Raw genomic sequence first — 27639 nt, forward strand, 5'->3', positions numbered from 1 at the left:
GGAGGGGAAGCGAGTCCCTTTCTTTTTTGCTGCAAATCATTTTCCTAACTAAGCAGCTTGGGGTTTGTTCCCGATGCACCCTTTCCTGGGGTGGTAAGTGAGAAAGGCGGACAGGTGGGGAAGTAGGAAGAGTGAGTTCAGCCTGCAGGTATGGGAGTGCGCTGCTGGGGACCACTTCCTGCAGCTCGCCGAGGCCTGCAGCGACCTCAGAGCAGCCTGGGTAAGCAGGGTGCGTAGGCATCCCTGGGCGAAGCTGGCAAGGAAGAGGCATGAGGGACAGGGGACGATCTGCCTGGTCACTTGGACGCCAAGGACAAGAGCTACTGATACTGAGGACCATGTTTCTGCCCCTTTGGTTTGACTGGGGAGAGCCCAGGGCTTGGGGGGTCCCGCTGTGCCACAGGCCCCCCTCTGCAGGACCCGCCCAGGCCTGGTGCCCCTCGGAGAGCGGCACAGCATCTCTCTTTCCTTTTAGTGCTACAAATCCTCCAAGGACCACAGCCCGCAGCTGGACGTGAACTTGCTGGGCAGCAGCGTCATCCACAAGGAGAAGCAAGTGCGGAAGAAGGAGCACAAGCTGAAGATCACGCCCATGAACGCCGACGTGATTGTGCTAGGCCTGCAGAGCAGGGACCAAGCGGAGCAGTGGCTTAGGGTGAGGGTGGCCCCAGGCTGGCGGGGACACATGCCTGCTCCCCTTGGGGCTCCCGGGCGCTCCTTGTTCTGGTGCCCTGGCTTTTTCTAAAAGAGATGACCCGGCAAGGGCAAAGGATCTCTGGGCCTTCAGACTCTCAGGGCACCTGTGTTCTCAGTGGTAGCAGTCAGGCCTAACGAAAGGGCACAGCACTCTGCTGCTAAGCCCGGCCTTGGGCTCTCCCCGAGACTCCTTCGCCCTTTGGCTGCTGGAGAGGCATCGCCAGCCTCCTTGGGAAAGGTGACTAGATGACAGAGTCACTTGTAAAGCACTTACCACCGGCCATGCCCTTGTCGCCAACGCAACTCATCTGACCTCACGGGGGCTAGCCTCCCCGTGTCAACAGCACCGTTTCACAGGGGTGCTGATTAAAGCTCAGAGTTGACCCATCAAGGTCACCTGGCAAGGGAGTGGCAACCTCGGGTTTCAAACCCACGACTGTCAGACCGCAGCCCTGTGTGTCTTACCATCCCCCGTGCAGACGGTCGGGTCGGCCCGCAGGTACACAGTACGGCCCCAGCGATGATGAAGCCTGGTGTGCCCCATGTTAAAGAGAAGCTTGACCATTCTGGAAGGTATAAGGTTGGCACCAGGAAGGGGCTCCCGGTTGCAGAGGGATGTCCAAAGCCAGCAGGACCCCTGGTGAAGCCAGACTGAGCCAGAGAGTTCCCTTCCTTCCTTGGTTCCTGCTGCCGCCTCCTCATCACGGCTCTGGATCTGCTGTCTAGCCCTGTCTGCGGGTGCACACACACAAGTACTTGTGTGCACTCACACGCACATGCACTTGTAGAGGGACAGACACCTGCAGGCACCTGTACACACACACACACACACACACCACCCCCCCTCCTGCTCCCAGTTCCCAGGGCTGCTCCTCTGCTGCTCAGACCTTCCTCTCCTTCCTCTGACCCCTCAGTCTTCTCCCTCCCCGACTCACACGCCCTCTTGCTGAGACCCCCTGCTGCCGCTTTCAGAAGGTACAGCTGCTGGGCTGGCCGTACCTTCCTCCCTGGTCAGATGAGCACAGAGGCAGGCCCGGCTGCAAAGTCCTGACTCCCAGGACTTGCCCCCTCCTGTGGTTTGGCAGGGCTGATGTGCCTGTATGACGGCTCGCAACCACCTACCCGTGTCTGTTTTATTGAACCCACCTACCTTCCCTGGCCTCCGGGTCCCAGCGCTGCATAATCACGCCTGCGCCCACAGGGCAGGACAGGTGGATGGCCGTGGGTGGGAACCGCGGAGTATGGGACAAGGGCTCCGGGACCAGAAAGCACAGGCAGGACTCTCCCAGAGAAGCCCTCAAGCCTTTGAGGTTTCCAGGTTTCACATGCTTCCCCCACCGAGGGTGTTGGCATTTCCGGGCCCTGGCTCATATGCGAGTCCCCACAGCCGCCCCCGGTGCAGGTGTGGCCCCAGGGGGTGACCGCAGCCGCGGCCCCGGGGTCACGCAGCTGGTGGGCTGACTGTGGTCTTCCCGCAGCACCCCGTTGCGTGGCCCGGGGTCCGGACCTGGAGTCTGTCTACGAAGTGAGCCCTGCCCTCTGTTTCCCCAGCCCCGTAGCCATTCTTCTTCGCTTCTTTGGCTTTCGACTTTGGAACTTGTTTCCACAAAGTGCTCTAAGCAGAGACTGAAGAAGGAGGGTCTGTGAAAGAGCTCTTGTTGAACCCAGCGGGCTCCGGATGTGTGTGTGTGTGTGCATGTGTGTGTGTGTGGCTGCCCAAGGTGGTTACCCTCTGCCCAGTGTGGCCAGAGCATCCTCTGACCCATGGGCCCCCAGCCCAGGCCCCTGGGTGCCGGAGAAAAGGCTCTTCCTGGAGTAGGGTGGGGCGGACTGTGACAGGCCCCAGGTGGTCATTAGAAGTCCCGCCTCCTAAGCAGCAGGAGGATCTCCGCAGCAGACTCCACGACCCCAAAAAGCTTGGGCGGGGGGGGAGGGGGGGGCTTTGGCAAATGCTGTCTTTATCATACCCACAGCTGAGCAGCCTTCCCCGCCCCAGGATGAGGGCACGGAGGGGCCTCACAGAGCTGAGGGCTGGCAGCTCCGGCCATCTTCCAGCTTTGCTGTAAAGCATCCCCCAGCCCCGCCCTGCGCAGCCCCAGAACATGTGGGGGTCTGCAGGAGAGGGGGCCAAGGGAACAAGCCTCCCCCCAGCAGCCTGCCCAGGCCCCAGCCAGGTGCTGCGGGGGCGAGGGAGAGTCGCTGTTCCTCGGCAAGCGGCCGTCCCCTCTCCTCCACCGTGTGCCCTGACCCCGAGGGGCTGTCACAAGGTCTGGCTGTGGTTCAGGCTGAAAGACGTCCGCGGATGGCTTCCGTCTCCCTTCAGGTCATCCAGGAGGTGAGTGGCCTGCCTGTAGAAGGAGCGTCCGACGGAAACCAGTACAGCCCAGATGTCCAGCGTCTGAACTGTCAGAAAGTAAGCCTCTATCCTGCCTGGAAGAGAGTTCAATTCTCTGCCTTCTCTGTAAAAATTAGATTGCACCAGCCCCGTGAGTAAGAGACGTACAAAGGTTGGATAAAGCCAGTAGCTTCAGGCAGAAAAGCTGACTTTGATACTCTTGCTTGGCTGCAGGAAGCTTTGTTGAGCCGAGGTCAGCATGCCCCCCATTCTTACACAGAGAAATTCATGGTAGGAGGCCTTTCTTTTGCACTGACTCCTGGTCAAGCTTCAGGGCTGGGAGAACTGTCCCCACGTTGATTCCAACTAAAGGGCTCTGTTGCTCATTTGCCTAGAGCTGGGGGGCCGGGTGCTCGTGGAAAGGGGGGCTGTCACCTATGGCTTCACATTCCAGGTCCCAGGTATCTGTAAACGGGTACTCTGAAGCCTGGGAGTGCACAGAGCAGAGCGTCCCTGGGCCTCACCCTGGTACCCCCAGCCCTGGCAGGGAAGAAGGCAGAGGGTCCCGAGATGTCTCAAGCAGGGAGTCCGGAAGGCACAGGTCCTCCCTCACGGAGTGTTTCCTGCCTGGGTCTAGCCGTCCTTGAGGCTCTGCCTCAGCCCAAGCCTGTTGACTGGGCGTCCCTCTGCCTGCTTCCCGGAGGTCTGGGCGAAGTTGTTTTCTGAGAAAAGCTAAGTTGGAACGCTCTGAGTGCTTCACCTTCTAACAGCAGCCACCACGCCCTTCTAGAAACTCCTAAGTACCCCAACAGCCCTGGGGGTGTAGACGGGTATATTATCCCTATTTAAATACATGCACAGCAGGGCCCAGAAGGGCTTATAAGTGGGGCACCTGGTCTGGATGGAGAGTGTTCCAGCCAGGGCTCCAACCTCGGTGTGCCCCTGTGTAGACAAGCAGGCCTTTCTCGGGAGCCTGATGTGTGCATCGTGCCGTCTGTTCTTGAAAGCGTCCCTCATGCCTGGGTGATTCCCAGCCCGGCGCTCAGCTCCAATACAGATGAGAACTCTAAGCACCGCCTCCCCCGGGCTGGCCACAGGGTTGCTCTCCCAGCAGGCTGAGCAGGCATCTTGAGAACTTGCGTACTCGGATGCATGGTGGCCCAAAGAAGAGGGTCGTCTCCAGGATGGGGCTGGGAAAGGGAAGGCGAAGCCAGGTCGCCCAGAGAGCCTGAGGGAAGCCTGGCTGATGGGCCATCAGGAACCCGGACTCTGCAGTGACCCCTGGCCTACATCTGAACGCTCTGAGTTTCCCGTACGTTGTGATCCCTGAGGCAACCGTTCCCAGACAAGGTCACCCACTTGTCTCCCTCTCTTCCGCAGCTAGATGTAACGGAGAAGTACCTGTCAGCCCCGGAATATGGAAGCTCCATAGAAGGCCACGCCGAGGTCCCAGAGGCCAAAGATGGTACCAGCGTTTGCGGCCGGCAGCCTCGGCTGGGGCGGGGGGTTGGCGTCCCGGGCTGTGAGACGTGGCTGTCCGGCTCAGCCCTAATGGGTTTTAACAGCTGCTTGCAACATGCCTCCAACTTATAAACTGCTTGGAAATAATACAGCTGATCAAGCCAAGAGAAAGGGGGAGATGAGCAAATCGAGGTCAGGTTTTATGAATTGCCGGGGGGGGGGTGGTTAGAATAGTCTTGCGTGTCTTCTTGTTTGCTGACCCCGGACCCAGTCACTTAGAGCCAGTACAGTCAGTGGAGATGCTCCAGTGTGTGGGGCGCCGGGCTGGCTCAGTCGGTGGAGCCTCCAGCTCATGGTCTGGGTTCAGGTCATGACCTCAGGGTCATGGGATCGAGCCCTGCGTGGCGCTCCCTGCTCAGTGGGAAATCTGCTTGGGATTCTCCCTCTCCCTCTGCCCTTCCTGCCTGTGCTATTTCGCTCGCTCCCTCTCTCGCTCTCTTTCTCAAATAAATCTTTTTTTAAAAAATAGAAATTTTCTTTAACCAAAAAAAAAAAAAAATGAGTTGGTGTCCCCTTCTTGAGTGTGTGATACCAGGGATTCCTGGCTCTGTCTGTGGCTGCTGGTCTGGGTTGCCGATGTGTGTGCGTGTGCACAAGAGGGAGGGGCCGAGGCTGCAGGAATGGGCGTGCTGTTCCTGCTTCTCATCGTGGCGGGTTGTGGGCCCTGCTGACAGCTTTTTCTCTCCTCTCGACAGTCAAGAAGAAGTCTTCTCCTGGCCTCAAACTGAGCAACCTAATGAATCTGGGCAGGAAGAAATCTACCTCGCTGGAGCCTCCGGACAGGTCCCTCGAGACATCCAGTAAGACCCGCAGCCGCCTGTGGCACCCGCGGGCTCCCCACCAGGGTGGGATCCTGGCTCCGGGAAGGCGGCTCAGACTGTGCGGGCCTCTAGAGGTGGGAGCTCTTGCTGGAAGCATCTTAGGGAAAGCCGCCCTGCAGCTCCTGCCTCTGTCTGCCGTCCCCGGAGGTGGCTCGTGATGTGTACCAGCCTCAGTCTCGCGGCAGTGCTGGATCCTTGGTGCGCCTGATGGGTCCTCCCGGTGCTCCTCCGGCAGCTCTATTCATTTGATCGGTCTTGAAGGAGCACAGCAAGCAGCGCCCGGGAATGGGGACCGGGCAGAGGGGGAACACAGTCCTGAGAGCCCACAGGCCAAGTGCAGCTTCATACCCCAAAGCCACAAGCTGTGTCATTGCAGTAGCTGTAAGGACTCGGGGACAGAAAGAACCTTTCCTGCTCTGAGGTCGGAGGGGGCTTCCTGGACCTGAGCCCCAACAGTTGGGCAGGAGCTGAACGGGCTGACATGGTGCCCCCGGGCAGGAGCTAGGACTCAGACATGGGGACAGTGAGGCCCATTAAGGGGACAACAGAAGCCCACGTTGCTGGTACAGAGGGTGTGTCTGGGTGCTGCTAGGCTCCCTGAGGTCATCTCTACTCCCCTCATTCTGTCTTGAGGAAACAGAGGCCTGTCCCACAAAATATCCGGAGGGAGCCTCTGTCCGGGCTCAGACTGTGCGGGCCTCTAGAGGTGGGAGCTCTTGCTGGAAGCGTCTTAGGGAAAGCCTCCTTCTGTGCTCCCTGCTTTCTTGACGCAGAGTTTTCAGTCCAGAGAACTGTGATGGGCAAGTGAGGCCCTTGCCTGGGTGAGCCAGCATTCCTAGGTTCTAGGCTTGAATTCTCCAGTGCTGCTATTCGTGTGGCTCTGAGAAACTCATGATCCCCACTGTAGGCCCAGCACTGGGTGGGTGGGAACGTGGCCACGCACCATGACCCATCGCGTGACTTTGAACCCTGGGCCCTGGAGAAGCTCAGGGTCTGCTGGGGGCAGCTGACATGGAAGCAGGCCTCACTGTTCTGGGATCTGGGAGTTCCGGAGGGAGGCAGAGCCAGACGTGCAGGACCAAGGGAGGGTCAAGCAAGGCTAGCGGAGTTTGGGAGGAGGAGAGGGAGCTGGGTAAGGGGAAGAGGAATTTGCAGACTGAGGCTGAGTGACTGGGTGACCAAAGGGCCGTCTGTCAGGGGCGCTGAGGAGGCTAAGGCTGTAGAGCTCAGCGAGCTGACAGCACCCGTGGTGGGGCAACCTGGGCTGGGGACCTTCCTGCACGTGGCCCAAGTGACCAGAGGCCGGGAGGGCTTCTGCCAGCAGGGTGTGAGGCCAGGGAGCCTGGTCCTGCAGCATAGCCAGCCAGCCTGCTCTAGCCAACCGCACACCTCCCTCCCCTCAGGCCGGACGTAGTCCCCCACACAACAGAGCTGTGCAGTCTGCTTTCCAGGGGTCTGCCCATGTACACACAGGCAGGGCAAAGACTGGGCTGGATTCCCAGCCTCCTTGAGGTGAGAGAGCTGCTCGGGCAAAGCCTGACAGGTCTGGGAACAGATTCTGGGGGAGATCCTGGGAGGCCCAATGGCAGCCATGGACGTGCTTGTCCCCTCTCTGACAGGTTACCTGAACGTGCTGGTGAACAGCCAGTGGAAGTCACGCTGGTGCTCTGTCAGGGACAGTCACCTGCATTTCTACCAGGACCGGAACCGGAGCAAGGTGGCCCAGCAGCCCCTCAGCCTGGTGGGCTGTGAGGTGGTCCCAGACCCGAGCCCTGACCACCTCTACTCCTTCCGCATCCTCCACCGTGGCGAGGAGGTGGCCAAGCTGGAGGTACTGCTGGCCTGTGGGGGAGGCCGGGGACGGGGTGGTGGGGTGGGGGTGGGGAGAAGGCCAGGGGCAGGGGCGAGGCCGGGCATGGGCGTCCAGGCTGCCGGCTGTGCTGCTCGGACTGCCATCCTACCATCTGAGAGGCTGTACAGCCCTACGTGGTTTTGGGTTTTTTTGTTTGTTTGTTTTTACTCCCTCACATTTTACTTCTTTGCATTTTTTAAAAAATTTCCATTCCCTTTCTGACCTCAGAACAGTTGTGTTATAGGAAAGGGACAATGAGCTACTTCCTGCACTGGGGGCAGGAGGATTATTTATAACTCCCTGAGCTGCTTGAAAAACCTTCTGGGGATTCACAGTGGGTTTGATTTGGTTTGTGTATCACCAGATGGGGCCCTGTATGTAGAGACAATTGTTTGTTAGGGCTTATCTGGGAGAAGAATGAGGTTTGTGACACAATGAGGTTTCTCCCACTCCCCACCCTCTGTTTGATGTGATGTTACAATTGCGAAAATAAGAGGTGACCTAATGCCTTGCATTGAGCTGGGGCAGGCCTGAGCCAGAGTTCTAGACACACAGGGAAGCACCCTTCCAGGCTCACCCCCGTTCACCTGGTCCTTTCTCCCGGGTCTTTCTCCAAATTGTGCTCCGATACTGCCCTCTGGTGGCTAAAAGCTCCACATCCCAGTTGCTTCCTGGAGGAGAACCCCCGGGTCCAGCTTGATAGCGCCTACCCATCCAGCTGTCCTGTTGACAGCTACCGACCCAGTATAATAATGTGGTAAAGGAGACAGCTGTGCAGTCACTGGACTTGGCTTCTAGAGAGAGTGTGATATGCTACTCAACGAGTCACCCGGTGGGTGACTTCGTTAAGGGGACACCCTGGAGGGCTTCAGGGGACCGTGGCATGCTGAGCTTGGGATTGCAAGATGCTTCCTCCAGCTGCTGGGCAGGGAAAGGGATGGAAGGGCCACCAGAAGGGGCACACGGAGACCGCCACAGTAGCCCAGAGCAGAGAGGGTGGTGGCTGGAGCTAAGGGTGCCCACGCAGAGCAGATGGAAATGCCCACTGGAAAGGGAAGGGCGGACAACAAGCAGCTCGATGTCCAGCCCTGCTCCCAGCAGCCTCTCTGGGAGGAGCACAGAGGCATCAGCCGTTCAGCTGAGTTGTGTCAGGCCAGTGGGGTGGCTCCTGGTACTCGTGCAAGTAAACCCGAAGTCTTTGTAGGATTCCCAGTGTTTTCTCATTAAAAAGGCAAGAAGCAGTGTTGGTGTTTTAATAGCGCCCCAGCATTTGTGTTCGCTTCGACCGCACAGTCCGCTGGAGGAAGTCGGGCTCCAGCTTCCCCGGGGTTTACCTCGTTGTCCATGAGAGCTGCCGAGCCGCTGTCGGGTGTTGAACATGCCCTGTATCCTGACACTGACTTTACTGAAACTGTCAACAAAAACGAATTTGGATTTTGTTATTTCTTAGGGTTCTGGTCTTGTATTTACAGATTGGGTGATTAGACTGCCTCATGGTAGTTTATAAAATAGAGGTGTCACCCTCCAGTGCTTGCTCTCGGGGCTCGTTGGCCTTCCAGACTCCCCCGTCTATGAATCACGGTGGGTCCTCGGACAGATGTCCACAGCGTCACTGAGGGGGGCGCCGAGCTATCCACGGTAGCAGGAAATGTTTGGTGGCACAGGGACGAGATAAGCCAGTGACAGTGAGGCCTGGGCACCTGGGCGGAGGCGCTGCTGGCCTGGCCGGGAGGGCTGGGCACCCGACGGCACCCTCCGGCTCTGCTCACGTCGTCCCTCTGGGTCTCCTCCAGGCCAAGTCTTCTGAGGAAATGGGCCACTGGCTGGGCCTCCTGCTCTCTGAGTCAGGCTCCAAGACAGACCCGGAAGAATTCACCTACGACTACGTGGATGCCGACAGGGTGTCCTGTATCGTGAGTGCGGCCAAAAACTCTCTGCTGTGAGTGTTCAGGGGCCCTGTGGCATCACACCCTCCCTTCCCAGCCATGCTTCCCGACACGGGCCCAGGCTCACAACTGACCCCCCTTCCCGTGGCCTGTTCAGTTGAGCAGGGTGGCAGCTGAGAACCCAGGGTCAGCCCTGTTCTATCCAGGAGTGGGAAAAGGGCCTGAGGACAGTGAGGAGCTGAGCCAGGCCTGGGGTGGGGCGGGGTAAGGGGACGCCCAGCACCTTCGGCCTGCGTGGACACTCTCCAGCTCCTTACGGCAGGTTGGTGCCTCTCCTGACCGTCCCCTTTCTTTGCGGCCGATGGAACGCTTTCTCCTGGCTTCCCCCCGAAGTCCTGGCCCACTCTGAAATAAGCAGGGTCGGTACTTCTGCTCTCCAGGCAAGCAGACGGGGCTCTGGGAGAAGCACTCCTGGATCAGGGTGGTTTGGGGAGCTGTCAGGGAAGCTGGCCGAGCTGCCGCAGTGGGATCGGTTTTCCTGTGTCCAAAAACGGGGATGTGGCTGGGCTGCCCAAGGGCATCGTGATGATGAAGACATGAGAAAGGATTTCATGGTTGGAAAAAGATCCTAAAAGGGAGGAGTCCGGGCGGGAAGGCAGTAGGATCTAGAGAGGACAGTGATGGGGGCAAAGAAGTTTGTTTTCCTGGAAGAGAAATTCAGAACGGGGAGTTCCAGTAAGAAGGGCCTGGGAAGAGAGGGAGGAGTTATCCCTAAATACAGGAGTTGAAATCGAGGTCGACGCCAGCGCCCAGGTCCCCTGCACGGCCTGCGGCTCCTGCCACACCTCGCGTCGTCATGCATCTTTGAGACCGGTGGCGTTCACCCCCCCCTCATCAACACCCTCTCGCTGTGTCTCGCCGGGGCTTCCAGACTGATGCAGAGAAAGTTCTCAGAGCCGAACACTTACATCGACGGCCTGCCCAGACAGGACCGTCAGGAGATGCTGTACGATGACGTGGAGACGTCAGAGCTGACGGCCGTGGTAAGGACCCAGGCTGGGCAGCGACCTGGGCTGTCCTGTCCTCCTCCCGCCAAACCTTGATGCCAGAGACCAGCAGATTGTCCCTAAGATGGGCAGATTCCAAGTCCCCTGCAGGGTGCAGGGACCTAGTGCAACGAGGCCATCTTGTGTGCGCTGCCCCTGGCCTGGGGACCCGGCCTGGGCCGTGGGAGGGTGGGAGGAGGGGTGTCGGGGTCGGGAAGAGTGACACCATTAACCTGTGAGGCCCACACTGATGGTGGGCAGTCATAGCGACGGCAGGTCCCGTTTACTGGACACCGAACCCTGTGCTGTAGTGAGGGCTTCTGCGGATCGTCCCATTTAATCCTAACTGTCCCCATAAGGATGTGCCGTAGTCTCTTCTCTACAGATGAAGAAATGAGATTCAGGAACAATAAATACGATGTCCTGGGCCTCCCACCTCCTGGATGGTAAACCCAGGACTCGAACCCTGGCCTTTTAAGTCCAGCTCAGTAGAAGCTTCCCCAGGAGGCGGGTCCCTGTGAACCCCAACAAGGGGGCAGGGACCAGAGGGAGGTCTGGCGCCCCCTCCACAGCGCAGGGGGCAGAGGCGATAGTGACAGCCCCCCGACTCTCCTCCGCAGGCGGAAACGCCAGAGGAAGCTGCCCCTGGGACAGATGCTCTGAGCGAGTCCCCACCCGACCGCGTCTACCTGGACCTCACACCTGTCAAGTCCTTTCTGCACAGTTCCAGTGGTGCACAGTCTCGGGCCCAGTCCCCACTGCCACCCCAGCCGGACCCTCCTGCCGAGACTCTCCCTGCAGACCCGGGCCCTGCCCCCGATGAGCCCCTGGTAGAGTCTCCAGAGAACCCCGAACTGCAGGTAAGGCCATCCCCACATAGGAAAGCCAGCCTCGCCTTCACGACGCCTGGACTGGCTGAGCCATGTTTGTTTCCCCCAAAGCAGACTCTGCGGCAGGAGAGTCCAGAGCCCGAGGAGCCTTCCCTGAGAACCACGACCGTCAAAATCCAGACTGAGCAGCAGAAAATCTCCTTCCCATCAAGCTGCCCCGACATGGCGGCCGTCACCCCAGCCGGAGCCAGCCCACCTGTGAAGGAGAGGTTGAGGGTGGCCAGTGCAGGTACCTGAGCTAGATAAGAGTTGCATGTTCTGGGAGCGCCTGGGTGACTCAGTGGGTTAAGCCTCTGCCTTCGGCTCAGGTCATGATCACAGGGTCCTGGGATCGAGCCCCGAATCGGGCTCTCTGCTTGGCGGTGAGCCTGCTTCCGCCTCTCTCTCTGCCTGCCTCTCTGCCTACTTGTGATCTCTCTCTGTCAAATAAATAAATAAAATCTTTAAAAAAAAAAAAAAAAGAGTTGCATGTTCTGGAAATGGCGTGGAGAAGTTAGTCCAGTTCCCGCCCTTTCAGACGCAGAAGCAGAGGTGGAGAGAGGTGAAGGGACCTGCTCGAGGTCACACAGCAAAGAAAGTGTGCGCCCGATTTCCTCATCCGTCCCTGCCAGGCTGGCCTGGTGTTCAGCTCTGAGCCACGGCCAGAGCCTCGGGTTGCGTCGGAGCCTGCGAGGGCGGGGGGGGGACGGGGAGGGGGTGGAATGGCCCTTGTGTCCCAGCCTGGCTGACCTGGGGCTACTCTTCTCTGGGTCCGTAGAGATCAAACTTGGCAAGAACAGGACAGAGGCGGAGGTGAAGCGGTACACGGAGGAGAAGGAGAGGCTGGAGAAGAAGAAGGAAGAAATCCGGGGACACCTGGCTCAGCTCCGGAAAGAGAAACGGGAGCTGAGAGAGACCATGTTAAAATGCACAGGTGAGGGGCCTCCCAGGTGGGGAGGTCAGGCAGCGGGTTTGGGCTCTCCGCGGGAAGAAACCGGATCTGTGCCCCTGCGGGCGGCCCACGAGCCTCGGCCCCATCCGCCTGCAGTGCGGGGGTCGGGGGGCTCCCCTGCCCTGTCCTCCCCCACGTCCTGTCTGAAATGCGGCTGTTCTGTACGGAGACCCTCTGACCTGCTGTCAGCAGGACGGTAGATAGCAGACAAAACCGGTCAGAGGAGGAGGTCTCAAAATCACACATGTAGACATCACTGTTTTATTTTCACCTAAACATGTTCCATCTTCAAATGTGGTTCCGAGGCCTTTGCCTGAGACACAGGCCATCTGCCGGCCAGCCCGGGTCCCCTTTCCTGACATGTACAAAGAAGTCCGAGTCCTTGTAGCTCCTCTTCCAATCCTTCCCTGTCACTCGGCAGCCATCTCCTCGAAGAAACTTGCCTCTTAGGGGACCCCTGAAACACCTGCCGCATTTTCAGAGTCCGTCTCGCATTGCAGAGTCACACCCACAAGCGCAAGTGTGGGAGGCAGGTTTGGGGACAAACCCCGCTGATTCTTGGGAAGCCGCGAACATGACTATGCCCCCCTCACCTTCCTCTACCAGAGTCACCTGCTTTCTTTGTTCTAGAACAGCTTTATTGAGATACAAGTCACAGATCAGATGGCTGCCCCATCTACGTTGTACGACGCCATGGTTTCTAGAATCGTCCCGGCTTTGTGCCACCGGCACCAGGCACCCTCAGAACATCTCACCGCCCATACTCATTAGCGGTCACTCCCATTCCCCCCATCCCGTTCCCTAGGCAACCCCTAATCTGCTTTCTGATGGAAGCTGGGTTTCCTTTCTGCCCAGCCGAGACTGCAGAGCTGGGACATGTGCGCACAAGCGTGACCAGAGGCTCATCCGCGACGGTCCTTGCAAACCTGGAGCGGGGCCTGGGTGGTGAGGCAGGGCTGGGGTTCCCTTCCGTATGGATTCTCTGGGCAGGAGAGGAGAAAACTTCCAGTCGAGTTCATTCTCCTGGCAAAGCAGCCTTGAAACCCTAAGCTAATAACTCGCCAGAGCAAAAGAAAGTAATTCTCAAAGTATGGATACTGACCATGAAAATAGGACCCCAGTTCCAAAACCATCAATGACATCGTCTCAGCTTGTTCTCTGCAAAGTTTTCTTGTCCATCGGGCCCTGTGCCTACTTGTCCTCGGACAGGGGCTGACAGGTGAGGGTTCACTCTAGGTTTTGAAAGAGAGCGTTCGTTATGGCAGTGGTTGCTGGCCCGGAGCTCACAGCTCAGGGAAACCACGGTGCCATGTGGCTCTGCTCTAGTTTCCTGAGCCATCAGTTCTGGTGCTCTGGTACCAACCTGAGGACTGCAGGGTGAGAATAAAACAGGACCGAGGAAATGCCAGGACTGAGAACCACCACTCCGGGCCAGCTTGGGGGGGGCCTGGAGTGCCGGAAGGACTGTGGGGACTCAGCGGGGCAGGTGGAAACAGCATAGCCATTCTCCAAGGGTCGTTACTAAAGCCGCTCTCTCCCTGGGGGTTGCTGCAACAATAGCAGATATCAAAACCACTGAGAGCCGTGAAGAACCTTCCAGAAGGTTTTATACCTCAGACCCATGCCCTCTGGTGAGGGCAGAGCTCTTTTCCCCCAGAGTGTGTACCAGCCTTTGCAGAATGCTAACGCAGGACCCAGCTCTGAGTGTGGGGGAGCCAGAGCTGTGGTCCGCAGCCAGCTGGGGCGCCGTTGCCTGCAGCCAGCTGAATTCCACCCCCCCCCAGACAAGGGCGCCCTGGCCAGCCTGGAGCAGAGGCTGAAGGAGATTGACGAGGAGTGCCGGGTGGAGGAGAGAAGGCGTGTGGATCTCGAGCTCAACATCGTGGAGGTGAAGGACAACCTGAAGAAGGCGGAGGCCGGGCCCGTGACGCTGGGCACCACTGTGGACACCACACACCTGGAGAACGTGAGCCCCCGGGTAAGTGGCGGGAGTCGGGGTGCCTCCGTGCCGCCTGCAGCGCCGCCTGGAGTGGGGCTCGGGGGGAGGGCTCCAAGGCCCTCCGCTCAGGCCTTGCTCTCCTCTTACCCGCTACAGCCCAAAGCCGCCACCCCCACCCCTGCCCCAGACTGTACCCCCGTCAACTCGGCAACAGCCCTCAAGAACAGGCCTCTTTCGGTCATGGTCACGGGCAAAGGCACCGTCCTCCAGAAAGCCAAGGTAAGCGGTCACACCCAGCCTCCTTCAGGGCCACCAGGCCAAACTGTCGCTAAGGTGGGGCCCCCTCTTCTGGCCCGGGTAGCACTCCCCTGCTTCCGGCACCAGCTCTGAGAGGGCTCTGGCCAACCAGAAAGGCGTGAGCCCCGGGGTTCCAGCGTTCTTACCAGTCCGCCCGAGGAAACCGGATCCTGCAACCATCCCCCGCTGGAATATCTGTAGAGGCCTGGGTGATTCCCTAAGTTCAGAGACAGGCTGTGACTGGCCAGTTTTCAAATCAGAAAGTCAGCGATTCTAAAGGCCTTCTGCCGTTAAGAAACGGATTCAGAGAGGTGATAGGATTTGCCTCAAGCCCCCCAGCTAAATGGTGGTGAAGGCTTGGTAGGGTGTGAATAGACAGAAGGCCTTCCTGGGTTCCCCCTGGGGGCTAGATGGAAAAGTGTTGTCAATCTTTTCCTTCTTTGCACTGTAAAGAACAGACCCAGGGCAGCCTTTGGGGGGAAAGTCTGCTCCTGGTTTCTGTCCTGCCTGCTGGAGAGAGTCTGAAGCCCCCCAGCACCAATGACTGGCTGCCGAGCCCAGGTGAGCCTGTGAGCTGCCGCCCCCTCCCTGCTGTGGCCCGTGTGTCAGAGCAGTCCCAGCAAGCTCTGCTGGGCCACGGCCTCCGAATCCTCTTAGCAGGTGCCCCAGATCGGAAACAGACAAGGGTTGAAACGTAACTGGCCTCTCTATTCTGAAATGCTTCAATGCTTCAGAAAAATATTTCTCCTTCACACTGTTTCTATGTAGATGGAGGTTGCTAGAGAGGAAAACTAACTTTCTTCTTTTGGGGGGGGGGGGTTGCTGGTATTTGAATGGCACTCTAGGAATGGGAGAAGAAAGGAACAAGTTAGGAGACAAGCTTCATCGAAAGACTCTCCTGCCATCACGGACCTTGGTGACAATCCTACTTCATTAAAGTCTTCGTGAGAGCAGCGACTCTGTCAAGAGGCGAGTCTGCTCCGAAGGAAAAGGAAGGACTGTGGTCCTCTGGGCGGAGAGCATGGCTCAGAGGAGGCTCTGTCCGTTTTCAGAGCCAAAGGAAATAATACAACAACAAAATAGAGGGCTTCTCTGGGGACCTAACTTGCTACTGGATGGAAATAAGACATTGCTGTGTTTAGGGGTCTTCTGTGTTTTTTCTTTGATGTTTTCATCAACTGCTTTATCAAGCTTTTTAAGTAGGGAAAAGCATCTGATGGTGGGACTTTGGTGGAAAAGAAATCAAGGCAGCAGGACCCTGTTCCACTGGTCATGTGGCTTGGGTGACCGAGGAGACCTCAACTCCTGCCATCTCTCGTCCAAGCTTCGACTTCTCTCCAACATGAGCAGGTCCGACTCTGTCTTCTGTGGTTTTAAACAGCATCACGACCACCTGTGTGAAGCCATCCCTGACAAGCATCTTGAGAAACAGTAACAGCGAGAATATTTGGGACCAAGATGAGGGGCTGTCCCCACTAAAGGACTTTTTTCCAGCCTAAAGCAGGCTTGAATCAATTGCTTTTAAATAAAATTTTAAATGATACTGTATTATATAGGGGGGGAAGTTCATAATCCTGTAATTTAGAACAGCAAAAAGTGTCTTTTTCAGATTTAGAAGGATCTTTTTAAGGTCTGACTTTTTACATTACTGTAGGAGGAAAGGTCACCCGGTGTTTACAGATGCAGTCCTGTGGCCGGGCCATTTTTCGGGGAGAAGTTCTTTTAAGTTCTGCTTAATGTCCAGGCGCCTTCCAAGAAAAACATGGTGAATTCTGTTTCAGGTTGACACTGTCCTCCTCCTAGAATTGGCAGTGCTGTTTATTGTGTCTTTTCTTCTGATGCAGTGTTTTGTTTTGTTTGTTTTTAACACTGATTGAAACATTTCATCCGCCATTCCTGCCGCCTTTCTGGGGGTTGTCAATCAGCATTCTCTAACACTGGTTCCTGAGAACTAAAGGTCTCTCGATTTCTGTTGTCTTCCTAATCCCAGGGCATTTATTTCCTTTGTCATATACACTTGGTGTCCTTTACCAAGTGGTGAGTTCGATTTTTTTTTTTTTTTTTAATAAAACGTTACCTGTATTTTGGGGTTTTCTTGTAGTTCATGGGATGGCTTGGGGCAGTGCCTGGTAGACGTCGACCTTAAGGGGAAAACACACTGAAGTTCAAAACATGTGCAGTAAAAACTAGTAGAACTGCAAGGTGCGATCTTAGCAGGAGACTTTAAGCCTCCTTAACTCACGCCCCAGAGGTAAGCCTGGAAGAGGATTTCCCCAGGATAACACAAAGGAAACACCTGTGATCAGTTTCTGCAGATAAGGGGCTGGAACCCCGCCCTCCTAGAAGTGAAACACACCCCTACGTAATTGTTGGGGAAGAGAAATGTACCAATACTTGGAGGGTTGCCTAAGGAAGAATTAAGAAAGTTCCATGCATGAATGTTACTTAAAACAAGACAAAATCTGGCTCATTGAAATGACCGAAACAATAAAGAGACAACCTGAGGCAAAATTAAATAGAATTTTTAAAAACCACCTTTAGTTTGAAGAATATGCATTTTCCATTTTATAAAGTTAGCACAGTCATGGTACCAAATATCCAACACAAATCACAGAAGAAAACCCCAATCTCATTTTTTTTTTAAAAGATTTTATTTTTTATTTGTTTGACAGAAAGAGATCACAAGCAGGCAGAGAGAGAGAGAAGGAAGCAGGCTCCCCGCTGAGCAGAGAGCCCGATGCGGGGCTCGATCCCAGGACCCTGGGATCATGACCCGAGCCGAAGGCAGCGGCTTAACCCACTGAGCCACCCAGGCACCCCATCCCAATCTCATTTTTTGAACAAAGATGAAAAATACCTTAATATTGGCAAGTGAAATTTGATAGTGTTTAAAGAATCATGCGTCACGGCCACATCATGTTTATCCAAGGAAGCAAAGGTGATTCAAGAACTGAAAATATTCTAATGGGCCATTTATGATATGATCAGATTAAATGTAAAAAAGATCATCTCCACACTCCTAAAAAAGTATTCCTAACCTGATAAAGTCATCCACATAGAATGATGGAAGATCCCTCCGGGTTCAGAAACAGACACGAGCTTTTAAAATCATTATTTCAGAGATCCTAGACAAAAGTACTCGTATAAACATCAAAAGGAAGGGGTGAGTCTGATTATTTATAAATATCTTTCTAGAAAAGAGAATTAACTCTTAGGATTAGAGCATCCAGCAAGTTGGCTGGAATTGGGATCATGCAGAAAACAAGATTGGTGATCTCTCTGCACTGTGTAAATTTTTCCAAGGAAAACCGATTTCTATGTACTTAAAGGCCAGTTTCTTTTAAAAGAAAGGAGTTCCCTCTGCCACTACTGGGGCACAGAGAGGGTTGAACTGTTCAGTGACACCTTCCCTAGAAAAGGTTAAAAAAAAAAAAAAGGCTTGAGGGCTGGGACCTAAAACTAGAAATAGCCTTTAATGTGTAAGCCCAGAGCCCATGGCTCTTTTTTTTTTTTTTCTTAAGCTGAAGCAATTCAAATGGGATAGCCAAACATGAGCCCTGACCTGGACAAAGAGCTCACACTACAAAATGATGAACCTGCTGTCAATTTGAAGATGGTTGGTTCATGTAAGTTCTTTGACATCGCCTCTCAGCACCTGCCAGGTGGACACGTGACCCTACCTTGATGTCGCTGCTACCACAGCAAAGGTAATAATGGGAGTGAAAATGACCGTTCCTTTGTGATGTCTAACACCTGATGACCTCTCCCTGCACTTTAAATCAAAATAGCCTTGAACATTTGCATGCAAAACAGTTACATTATTAACATTAAAAAGAAAAGCCAGGACAGAGTGTCTGGACTTAGGTGCCAGCTCTGCAAAGCTTTCTACTGAAAACCCAAATTCTAACCACACAACCAAGGGCAAGAAGTGTTTCCTGAAGACTGCAGGGCTGAGTACCTAGTTTGCCAGAAACATAGGCCAGCGGACCCTCTTGCCACACGGGTTCCATTAAATAACCAACATCATTTCTCAAAATAGTCCTTTCAAAACTGGACATGGAAAGCAAAACCACCTAAACAGCATAAGTCTGAAGCTTCAAAAAGCCCGTACCCTCTATGTTTCTTTAGGTCATATTTGTTAAGAATTCCACTCTTCCTTGTCCTACCAAGAAAGGACAAGCTATAGGCACTGCACAATTAGCCCCCACTAAGTAACCTCCCAAGGAAGCCCCTCCAAGGGAATGTAGCTCAGGCCCGGCGCCAACGTCACCCAGCCCCTGGAGACCAGGGTGGTCTGCATGCTCAGCTCCTCTCCCATAGTCAAACAAGCTGGTTCACCGTCACGTTTCAGTCTGGAGTCTTTCTAGGTCTTTGCCACGCACAGATCTGGTCACAAATGCCACTCCAGCCCCTTCTCAAACTAAAAGCAAACGCACTTGGACATCTCTGGGAAAAGACGTGTGAAAAGGTCCACAGTTTTTCAGTCTCAAAATGCCATGGCTCCGGTGGTCCCAAGGACCCTGCAGTGCTGGCCTCCTCCTGAGCGGTACCATCCCAACAACATTATTTAGTGTTTGTTGTGGGCAAAGGGAGCTTCAAACAGGACACTGACCTTCTCCAAGCTCCTCTGTTTCTCCTCAGGGAGAAGCTGGCAGAGGACACCAGGGCACATCCAGGGATGGAAAGTATTTACTTACACATCAAGACGCTTCAATAGCTGCGGTAGTGGCTGAACCGGCTGCTGCTGTGTCCCTGAGCAGCACAGTCTGCCGTTGGGACAGCTCTTCCTGGGGCTGAGGGACATGGGCGGGAGGGTTCCCCGTGGAGCTGGAGGCAGATGCTCTGAGGACCCCAGAAGACAGGCAGCCGCAGGCGTGCTCTCAGTGCCCGGGGCGCCCGGGCCTTCTGGGTGGCTGCTGGGAGGGGTAGGGCTGCTGCCCTTCCGCAGGCTCTGGATGGGAGCCTCGTGCCTTGGGGGCATCTCCTCGCAAGGACCCTGGGACAGAGGCGAATCTTGAGGACAGGAGGAGTGTCCGAGTCCTCTTCTCCCCAGCGGGCGGCCTGTGGGCCCCGACACTTGTCTCCCTTGCTCCCCAGCCCAAGCACCAGGGCCAGACCAGAGAGGCCCTAGCTGACGGCCCTTCAGGGCTGCTCCCCAGCCTCAGGTTACCTGAGCCCGAGGCTCCAAGGGGCATCTGCTGCTAGTCGCTCGGCTCCTCTGACTTGAAATTCAAGTGCAGGAGCCCCAGCGGGCTTGTAATGCTGCCCAGAATGGCTGACTGTCCCGTCCAGACCTCTCTCCTAGACCGGGACTGTGCTCTGCTCCAACCACCAGTGCCACCAGTGCCTCCCCAGTCCTCCCTCGGTGGATGGCCATTCCTCCCAGTGCCCCGAGCAGAGAGAAATGCTCGAGAATGACCTCCCACTGGCCTCCCCCGCTCTGTGCCCACGTCCTGCCTTCCTGCCTCTCCGCCTCCACCGTGCTCCCGACCCAGGCCTCCCTGGACACCCTCCTCCCAGCTGCTGTTTTCTTGACTGGAGCCTGACGCCGACTTGCCCTGAGCTGTGCTTATTCACTGCCCGTCTCTCCACCAGCACGGAAGCTCCAGGAGGGCCGAGCTGCTCACTCTTCACCGCTATGTCCCCGCACCAGGAACAGCGCCTGGGACGCCGGTGGTCCCCACCGCATGTTTCGTGCGAGAAGGAACAAACCATTGCAGGAGGCCCTCCACTGAGCCAAAGCCCTCGCCTCTGATTCCGCGAGCCCCAAGGGCCGAGCAGGGCTCAAGTGACCCCCCACCCAGCACCCACAGGCAGCGCGAGCACCGCACTTACGCTTCCCGCAGTGAGGGCCCTGCCAGCCGTCCCGGCACTCGCAGCGGTAGCTCCCGTTCCGCAGGATGCAGGTGCCCTCGTGCAGGCACGGGCTGGGCTTGCACAGGCTGACCGGCCGCCTGGCTTCTGCAAGGGAGAACATGCCCAGAGGGCCCAGGCTGGGTCAGCCCCAAGGACCCCCTCCTCTCAGGAAGCCCGGGACAGAGGTGAGGCCACGCATCTCCGTGTTCCTGTGGGCCCTTAAGCAGCAGGGCGGAGGTCAGCACAGGGTGGGGGGCCCACATCGCACGGCTGGTCGGAGACGCTACTTCCACCAGCTCTCCTGCGGCAGGCAGGGACTCTCTCCCTCTCACGTGTGCTGGGCACGCAGCAGTGTTTACTGGGATGGATACACTTTTAAAAAGGCAGGAAGGAGGTCACTGGCAAAAGGATGGCGTGGGGCCGGGCTGGCCTAACTGCCTATGTTCCTAGCTCCATCGTCCACTACAAATCGGAGTCAACCCGGATCCTTAGATTCCGGGAGGAATCTGTAGGGATTCAAGCAACATCTTCTGTTCAAATGAGGTGCAAAAATTCTCAAGTTTGGCCATCCTGGCGATGACGTGTCTAGGGGCTCAGGCTGAGTACCCCCTCCCCGCCCCAGGGGCACGGAGGGCGCGCACAGCCCCACTCACCTGCACATATCCATGCGAGGAGCTCATCCTGGTGGTACCTCAGGTCTGCGTAGCTTGCCACATGGATCAGGGAGTCCTGGGGGCCCGCGAGCCTCCGCAGAGCCTCCCTTAGGACAGGCCCTACGCCCACCACCAACACGGAGACGCCGTTGTTCCTCAGCTTCTGGACAGGGACCGCTGCGTCCTCCGCCCCCATCCCGCCCGTGAGCAGCACCACAGCCTTGGGGACACCGGGCCGGGCGCCCCTCTGGACAGTCATCACTTTGTCATAGACGTGCAGCAAGGCTGTGCCCGCCGAGCCCACGCCGCCCAGGTAAGGGGCCTGGCTCGTGGCCAGCAGCACCGCAGCGCGGGTGAGATGGGTGTCCAGCCCGAAGGCTGTCCGGACGCGGCCGCCGTACACCACCAGGCCGACCTGGGTCACGTCCGGGTTCACGTCAAACTGCAGCGTGAGGCTTCTCACAAAGCTCTGCATCTGGGCGAAGTTCTCGGGCCCCACAGAGATGGAGGCGTCCAACAGGAAGAGCAGATCCAGGGACCGGGCCTGGCAGCCTGTGGGAGCGCGTCGGTGAGCCCCGGGCCGGGCCGTGCCCAGCAGAGCCCCTCCGTGGGACCAGGCCAGCAAGAGGGACCGTGCTGGGTCGGGTCAGCCAGTCTGTCCCCTGCAGTAGCCACCCTCCACCCTCTCCTAAGATAATAGGACACGTGAATGCGGGGTTAGACCACATTCCCCGACTCCCTGGCAGGGAGGTGTGGCCACATGCTGAGGTTCTGACTGGATGTGGCTGGAAATCGTAGTTTCCAAAATCTGTCCTCAAAAGGAGGCTACTTGCCTTCCACTTCCCTTCGAAGCCGTGACCTTGGACCTCGAGGTGGAACCTCAAGATAGCCAAGCCGCCCTGTGGGCTGAGGCCACCCACCTCTGAACTGTGCAACAGACGCCTACCATCTGTCAGCCCCGAGCTCTGGGGACCCTCTGTGACAGCTCCCTGCCCGCACCCTCATTACTGAGCACTCTCCGTGTGCCACGCCCTGTACTCCAGGCGCCACTATAGCAAGTGGACAAAGTGGGCCCATGCCTCCCTCCTCGGGCTGACGGTCTGTGGGGAGACAGCCACGAAACCAACCCAGAATCACAAATCCCAGGAGCGGGCATGGGGGAGAAAGCGGGGTCCTGCGAGATGGACTAGCAGGAGCCACACAGCAAGTGGACTCTCTGTGAGGAGGCCGGTCCATTGAGGGCTGGGCGGCTCGTGGAGGGCAGGGAGAGGGCCTGAGGGGCTGCTCCTCCGCCTTCCCCCTGCACGGGGGCTGTACAGAGGCCTGAAGGGCCAGCCACAGGGGACTCTCGGAAGCCAGTGCAAGGGGCTCAGCTTTTCTTCCAAGGCAGAGGGGAGCCAGGGGGAAGGATTAGGCACGGAGTAAGTGGGTCAGATTCACTGGTTTTAGAAACCGCTCCGGCACAAGCACATCTGAACAGCGGCCACCCCAAGGAGCCTGACAAGACACGATGACCACCTGTAACGGAGGGTCCGAGACAGAATTCTTGGAAGCACAAAAGGTCACTAAGTAAAAACTAAGGAACTCTGAACTAGGGCTGGGGTCCTTAGCAAATGAAGATGCATCCATACGGGGTCATTAATTCCGACAAACGTAGCTTGTTAACCTCTTACAAAAGGAGCCCCACTACCGTGGGGCGCGGGGACCTCACCTGGGCGCGGCTGGCCGCACAGCTTCCCCTGCAGCTCAGGGATTCGGTGGAACAGGTCCCGGGGGCCGGTGTAGACCAGGACGTGCTTCGGGCTGCCGGTGATCTCCTCCAGCTCCGCCCGCACGGCCTCTGTGCCCACTCCCAGCAGGAGCAGCTCTTGGGCCCTCGCGTGCCGCGCAGGGCTGGCCACCTCGTCCTGGGACGGTGACTCGGTAAGCAGGACCAGCACCCTGCGCGGACGGTCCTGGCCCGTCCTGGCAGCACTCCCAAAGCCCTGCTCCACTGCCTGCCGCAAGGCACTGCCCGTCAGGGTGGCGCCGCCGCGGAAGGGAAGACTGTCCAGGCTCTCGAGCAGGGCCGGCACGTCCCGGTACTCGCCCACGGGCACGGCCACCGCCAGCTCCCCGCTGTACCAGGCCACACCCACACGGGTCCGGGAGTCCTCGCTCAGCGACACCTGCACAAACCGCTTCACGAAGGCCTTGGCCCGCAGGAAGCCCTCGGGGGTGGTGCCCGCTGAGCTGGCCAACAGGAAGAGGACGTCGATCCTGCACTCCAGGCTCAGCTTCGGGGCTGCCAGGATCACAGCAGCCCGCGGTCACACTACGGCCCCCGGGAGCGTGTGGGTCACCATCCCACCCGACTCAAGGGGCCCTGTCCCCCTCCCGGGCAGGAGTGAGTCAGGGCAGAGACACTGAGGGGGCAGAGGCTGGGGAGCACCTCGACAAGTTAGGGCGAGACACAGCTCTCCCTCCTGGGTCTCCCATCTGACCTTTTTTTTTTTTTTTTTTAAGATTTTATTTATTTATTTGACAGAGAGAGATCACAAGTAGGCAGAGAGGCAGGCAGAGAGAGAGGAAGGGAAGCAGGCTCCCTGCTGAGCAGAGAGCCCGATGTGGGACTCGATCCCAGGACCCTGAGATCAGGACCTGAGCCGAAGGCAGCGGCTTAATCCACTGAGCCACCCAGGCACCCTGACCATTTTTTATAAAATTTAAAATGTAATCTAGAACTTTCCTCCCTTATGGTTCCTGCTTCTTGAGTCCTCTTTGAGAAATCTTTGTCTGCCTCAAGTCATCAATATACGCTCCTCTGTTTCCTTCCAGAAGCTTCCCTGCTTTGCCTTTTGTATTAAGATCTATGACCCAGCTGGCACTGGTTTGTGGGTAGCTTGTGAGGTAGGGGGTCCAGTTTTGGTTCTTCCATATACACCTTCAGTTGACCCAGCACTCGATTTTTTTAGGTAATTACTTAAAAATTCAGAGTAATAAATGTATATATATTAAAAACTTATTGTTTAACAAGCTCTTGCTATGTGTCAAGCATCATTACAAAGCACTTTGCATCTACCTTATTTAAAACTCTCCACAACCCTACAGCGTAGAGTCTATTGTAACGTTCATCTCATACCTTTAAAACCAAAAAGGGTTTAGGCCCCTTGCTCCTTTTCCTATGAGAGGGGAGATGAGACTCTGCCCAGAACCAGGCCTCAGAGTCCGACTGGGGTCAGCAACAGCACCCATCCACACACGAGGGGAGGGCAGTGGCCCACTCTGGGGCCAGTTACCCGGGAGCCGCTGTCCTACCCCGGGCAGCCCCAGCAGTCACCTACTCACAGAGCACTCAGAGGCTAGTTCACATGGAACGTCAGGTCAGTGGTGTGCTTGCAAAGTAGGTGGCTCTGAAATCCAAGGGCCCATTTCTGTCTAATAGCTAGGAAGTGGGAAGTGGACAGGGGGAGCCCTGGCTCCGCTGCTCCCCAACAGTCCCGTGCTACGTACCGCAGTTAGCCTCCCCTCTGAAGGCCGGCGGGCAGAGGCAGTGGTACTTGTCCAGTCCTTCTGGAATACATGTGCCTCCATTCTGGCAGGGCTGCGAGTCACAAGCGCCTATCGGAGAGATGCCCATTAAGAGCCTAGCACATCGGCTCAGATTCACAAAGGGATCTGATCAGTGCTGTGAGTCCAGCAGGCCCCCCTGCCCCACCAGGGCCCAGCTCCCTCCTTCCCCCAGGACCACTAGGGACTTAGCCAGAGCACCTGGGGCAAAGACAGGACAGGAAGCGAGTGAGGTACACAAAGGAGAGGCTGGATGCGGGTACAAAGGACACGCCGTGGTGGGCTCCATCAGGCCTGCGTGAACCACAGGTTCACAGGGGATGTGCCAATGGCCCCTGGGCTGTTATGGCCTGAATTGCATCCCTCCAAATCCATATGTATTAGTCCTAACCCTCAGGACCTTGGAATGTGACTGCATTTGGAGAGAAGGACTTCAAAGAGTCTTTAAAGGCTCCTTAAGGTTAAATGAGGTCATAGGATGGGCTCTAACCCAGTATGACTTAGAAGAAGAGGGAGAGACCCCAGCAAGGTGCACAGAAGGAAAGCCACGTGAGGATCCCAGGAGCAGACGACCATCGTAAGCCAAGCAGAGAGGCCTCAGAAGAAAAAGAACCTGCCGACTCCTTGATCTTGTTCATCAGCCTCCAGAACTGTGAGAAAGTAAATTTCTGTTTTTAAGCCCCTAGTCTGTGGTACTTGGCTCTGGCAGGCCTAGAAAACTGCATGATGGGCCTCACCATCCCTGCCTGCTGAGGAGGCCTAGACAAGCTCTGGGTGGCCATGACAATGAACTGGTACTGGACCCAGGCTCCCTAAGGATGAAGATCTCAGTAGCATCACGACCCCACACAGGTGTCCTGAGATGCAGGGGGAAACTGCAGTGTGGAAGGTGCCGCTCCCCAAGTTCTCCGTGGTGGTTCTTAACGGCTTCTGCAGGCTGGCACTGCCAAACAGGGAGCCTTTGGCTCCTGGAGCCAACAAATGTGGCCTCTGCTTCCCTGGGCACCTTAATTAGCCGGGGCAAGCCCCAGTATCTTCCACTAAAAAGGATGAGAACTTGTTCCACAGTGTTGCTGTGAGGATTACATGAACTAATCTGCGGAAAGTCTGAGCACAAAGCCTGGCATGTAGCCAACACTCCATAACAGGTAAAGACAATATTTGTTTTTGGATATGAGGTCCAAATGCTGGGCCACAACTCTTTCAAATGGGGTATTTTGCCCAGGGAGCCACAGTTCACGTCTGAAGTGTCCTCTCCGTGATCCTATCTGAGCTTCGTATCCATTACTATAAAACGCAGATAATACCACGCGCCCTCCCTCATAGAGTTTCGGAGAACAGGCAGGAGCTTCATGAATTCATGTGTCTTATATTCAAAGGGCTTCCTAACTAGTTGTATGGCTACCAGTGGAAGTAGAGATTTCTGGCCTTTCTACATGAAAATGTTGATATATAACTTGGAGATCACGTCACTGAAACCAAACTGTCTGCTTTTTGAGGATAGGGATTATCGAGGCTCATGGAGAGCACCCGGGCTGCCATTCTGCCCCAGGCGTATCATGGAAATGACCAGGGGCCCCGACAGCAGCACAGACATGGGCCTTTAACTGAGCCGCTCTTCTACGCTAGGCACCCCACTAAGTGCCACATGTGCACGATCTTGTTTCACTGCCCGATGAGTCCTGTAAAGGCCCCCATCACTGCAGACAGGGGAGCTAGAGCTCAAGGACTAGAAGTCCCGTGAAGACCAGAGAGCTAGAAAGGCGAAGATTCGGATGCAGCCCCTGGTCACTGTGGCTCCAAAGCCTTAGGTGCTCAAACCTTAATTTTTGAGCAAAAACAACCAAACTTTCGGTGTCTCCTGCCTTTCAGAAGCCAGCAATGTGAGAACTTGAAAACAGGATGCCGAGGAGATCACTAAACCCAGGGATAGGACCCAGGAGACATGCTCCCTGCCTCCTCGGGAGAAGCAAATCCATAAGGGACTGATGTCAACACGTTTGAGTATAATTTCTCTGCTCTCGGGTCAGTGGGGTGCACTGGAGCCCCTGGTGAGGAGCAGGGAGGCCCCCCCCAGGGAACAGGTTGAATGATGCCAATACTTCCGTGGGCGTTACCTACTCAATCTTCCCTAGGATCCCAATTATGATGCTCGCTATCATACGGAGCAGAGAAGTGGGTTTTCCAGACACGGGATGACCATTACCCCTGTTTTAGAGAGGGGGAAACTGAGGCTTATGTGTCCCGTCTGGAGTTTGGTGCTGCATGTGAGGCTTTCTACCTGCAAAGCTGGTGCTCAACGCGTGCCCTTCTCCGCCTCTTGTCAACGCAAGGGGCGCTGGCTGAGGAAGGCCGTTCTTAGTGAAAACCACTACTGTGCAAAAGAGGACTGAGTGCGGCACAAGTGTGCTCTTCTGCCTCTGAAATGCCTGTCTCTCCACCCCTGAGCTGGTTCCCACCCCACCCTCTGCCCCAGGAGTGCTAACGCCCCTTCTGAAGCCAGCCAAGTCCCCAGGGCCCAGAAAGAACTAGAGAATCCAAGAGGCAGACTGTACCTGGGCACGTGGTCCTGTAGCAGGTGGAATGGTGGCTTCGGTACACTCTCTTCCAGCTATCACCCGAGGGAGCAAATGATGGAGATCAAAAGTTTAACAGGGGGGGCACCTGGGTGGCTCAGCGGGTTAAGCCTCTGCCTTTGGCTCAGGTCATGATCCCAGGATCCTGGGATCGAGCCCCGCATCGGGCTCTCTGCTCAGCAGGGAGCCTGCTTCCCTCTCTCTCTCTGCCTGCCTCTCTGCCTACTTGTGATATCTCTCTGTCAAATAAATAAATAAAAGTTTAACAGGAAGGCCGAAACCTGGAAAGTTATTTGAAACGCTAAAAGCTGATAGATTCCTATGCAGATAGGGGTCAAGAAAGACCACCCTGTTTTCTTTGATTCTACCCTAGCTTTAAGTTGCACACAGAGTGGGGAATGTTTCAAACTACCCAGAATCAATTTTTTAAAAATGTAAATTGGCTATTATGTCAGAATTTGGAAATACTCTGTGTTCAAAACTCTGAACTATGAGAAGAGCTTTCTATTATGAATTCCTTTCCAGGGCTAGCACCAAGGGGGGTGGAGGGGGAAGCAGTGGGAATTAGACAAGTGGATTCTGGCTGTGCGACACCCCCAGGCTCCCCACCACTGGGGCAGGCTAATTAGGCTCACCTCTAAGGCAGAGTCTTTCCTGGAGCAGAACATCCACTTGGGATAAGAGCCAAGTCAATTACAAAACTCAAGGTGCTAAAATCAGAAGTTTGCCAAGCTGCCAGCTCATTAAAGAGAAATCTCTCTCTCCACATCTCCTCCTAGTAACTTTGTAAA

General features: G+C 56.2%; 2 protein-coding genes across 12 annotated transcripts in view; one reads left to right on the forward strand and one right to left on the reverse strand.

Moving 5' to 3' along the window:
- AFAP1L2 (actin filament associated protein 1 like 2) overlaps positions 1-16296 on the forward strand; it is a 96167-nt gene extending 79871 nt beyond the window's left edge. For 3 of the 4 annotated variants that reach the window (XM_045069046.1, XM_045069047.1, XM_045069048.1), the window contains 13 exons: positions 476-655; positions 3020-3109; positions 4412-4496; positions 5248-5352; positions 6993-7204; positions 9019-9164; positions 10043-10154; positions 10778-11017; positions 11099-11276; positions 11805-11960; positions 13763-13956; positions 14074-14196; positions 15060-16296. In XM_045069046.1, coding sequence (XP_044924981.1) covers positions 476-655; positions 3020-3109; positions 4412-4496; positions 5248-5352; positions 6993-7204; positions 9019-9164; positions 10043-10154; positions 10778-11017; positions 11099-11276; positions 11805-11960; positions 13763-13956; positions 14074-14196; positions 15060-15086 — 1848 coding nt within the window. In that variant the 3' untranslated portion in view covers positions 15087-16296. The remainder of the gene's footprint in view (positions 1-475; positions 656-3019; positions 3110-4411; positions 4497-5247; positions 5353-6992; positions 7205-9018; positions 9165-10042; positions 10155-10777; positions 11018-11098; positions 11277-11804; positions 11961-13762; positions 13957-14073; positions 14197-15059) is intronic. The other variant, XM_045069049.1, reaches the window with a different exon arrangement.
- A 1434-nt stretch (positions 16297-17730) lies between these two features.
- Positions 17731-27639, reverse strand: part of VWA2 (von Willebrand factor A domain containing 2) — a 46038-nt gene continuing 36129 nt past the window's right edge. For all 8 annotated transcript variants that reach the window (XM_013062119.2, XM_004763820.3, XM_013062121.2 and 5 more), the window contains 6 exons: positions 26828-26883; positions 24216-24323; positions 22435-23007; positions 20724-21275; positions 20050-20175; positions 17731-19210 (listed from right to left, as the gene is read on the reverse strand). In XM_013062119.2, coding sequence (XP_012917573.1) covers positions 19095-19210; positions 20050-20175; positions 20724-21275; positions 22435-23007; positions 24216-24323; positions 26828-26883 — 1531 coding nt within the window. In that variant the 3' untranslated portion in view covers positions 17731-19094. The remainder of the gene's footprint in view (positions 19211-20049; positions 20176-20723; positions 21276-22434; positions 23008-24215; positions 24324-26827; positions 26884-27639) is intronic.

The sequence above is a fragment of the Mustela putorius genome, unplaced genomic scaffold (genome assembly GCF_011764305.1).
Source record: "Mustela putorius furo isolate JIRA1106 unplaced genomic scaffold, ASM1176430v1.1 tig00003909_pilon_pilon_pilon, whole genome shotgun sequence".
Classification (NCBI taxonomy): Eukaryota; Metazoa; Chordata; class Mammalia; order Carnivora; family Mustelidae; genus Mustela; species Mustela putorius.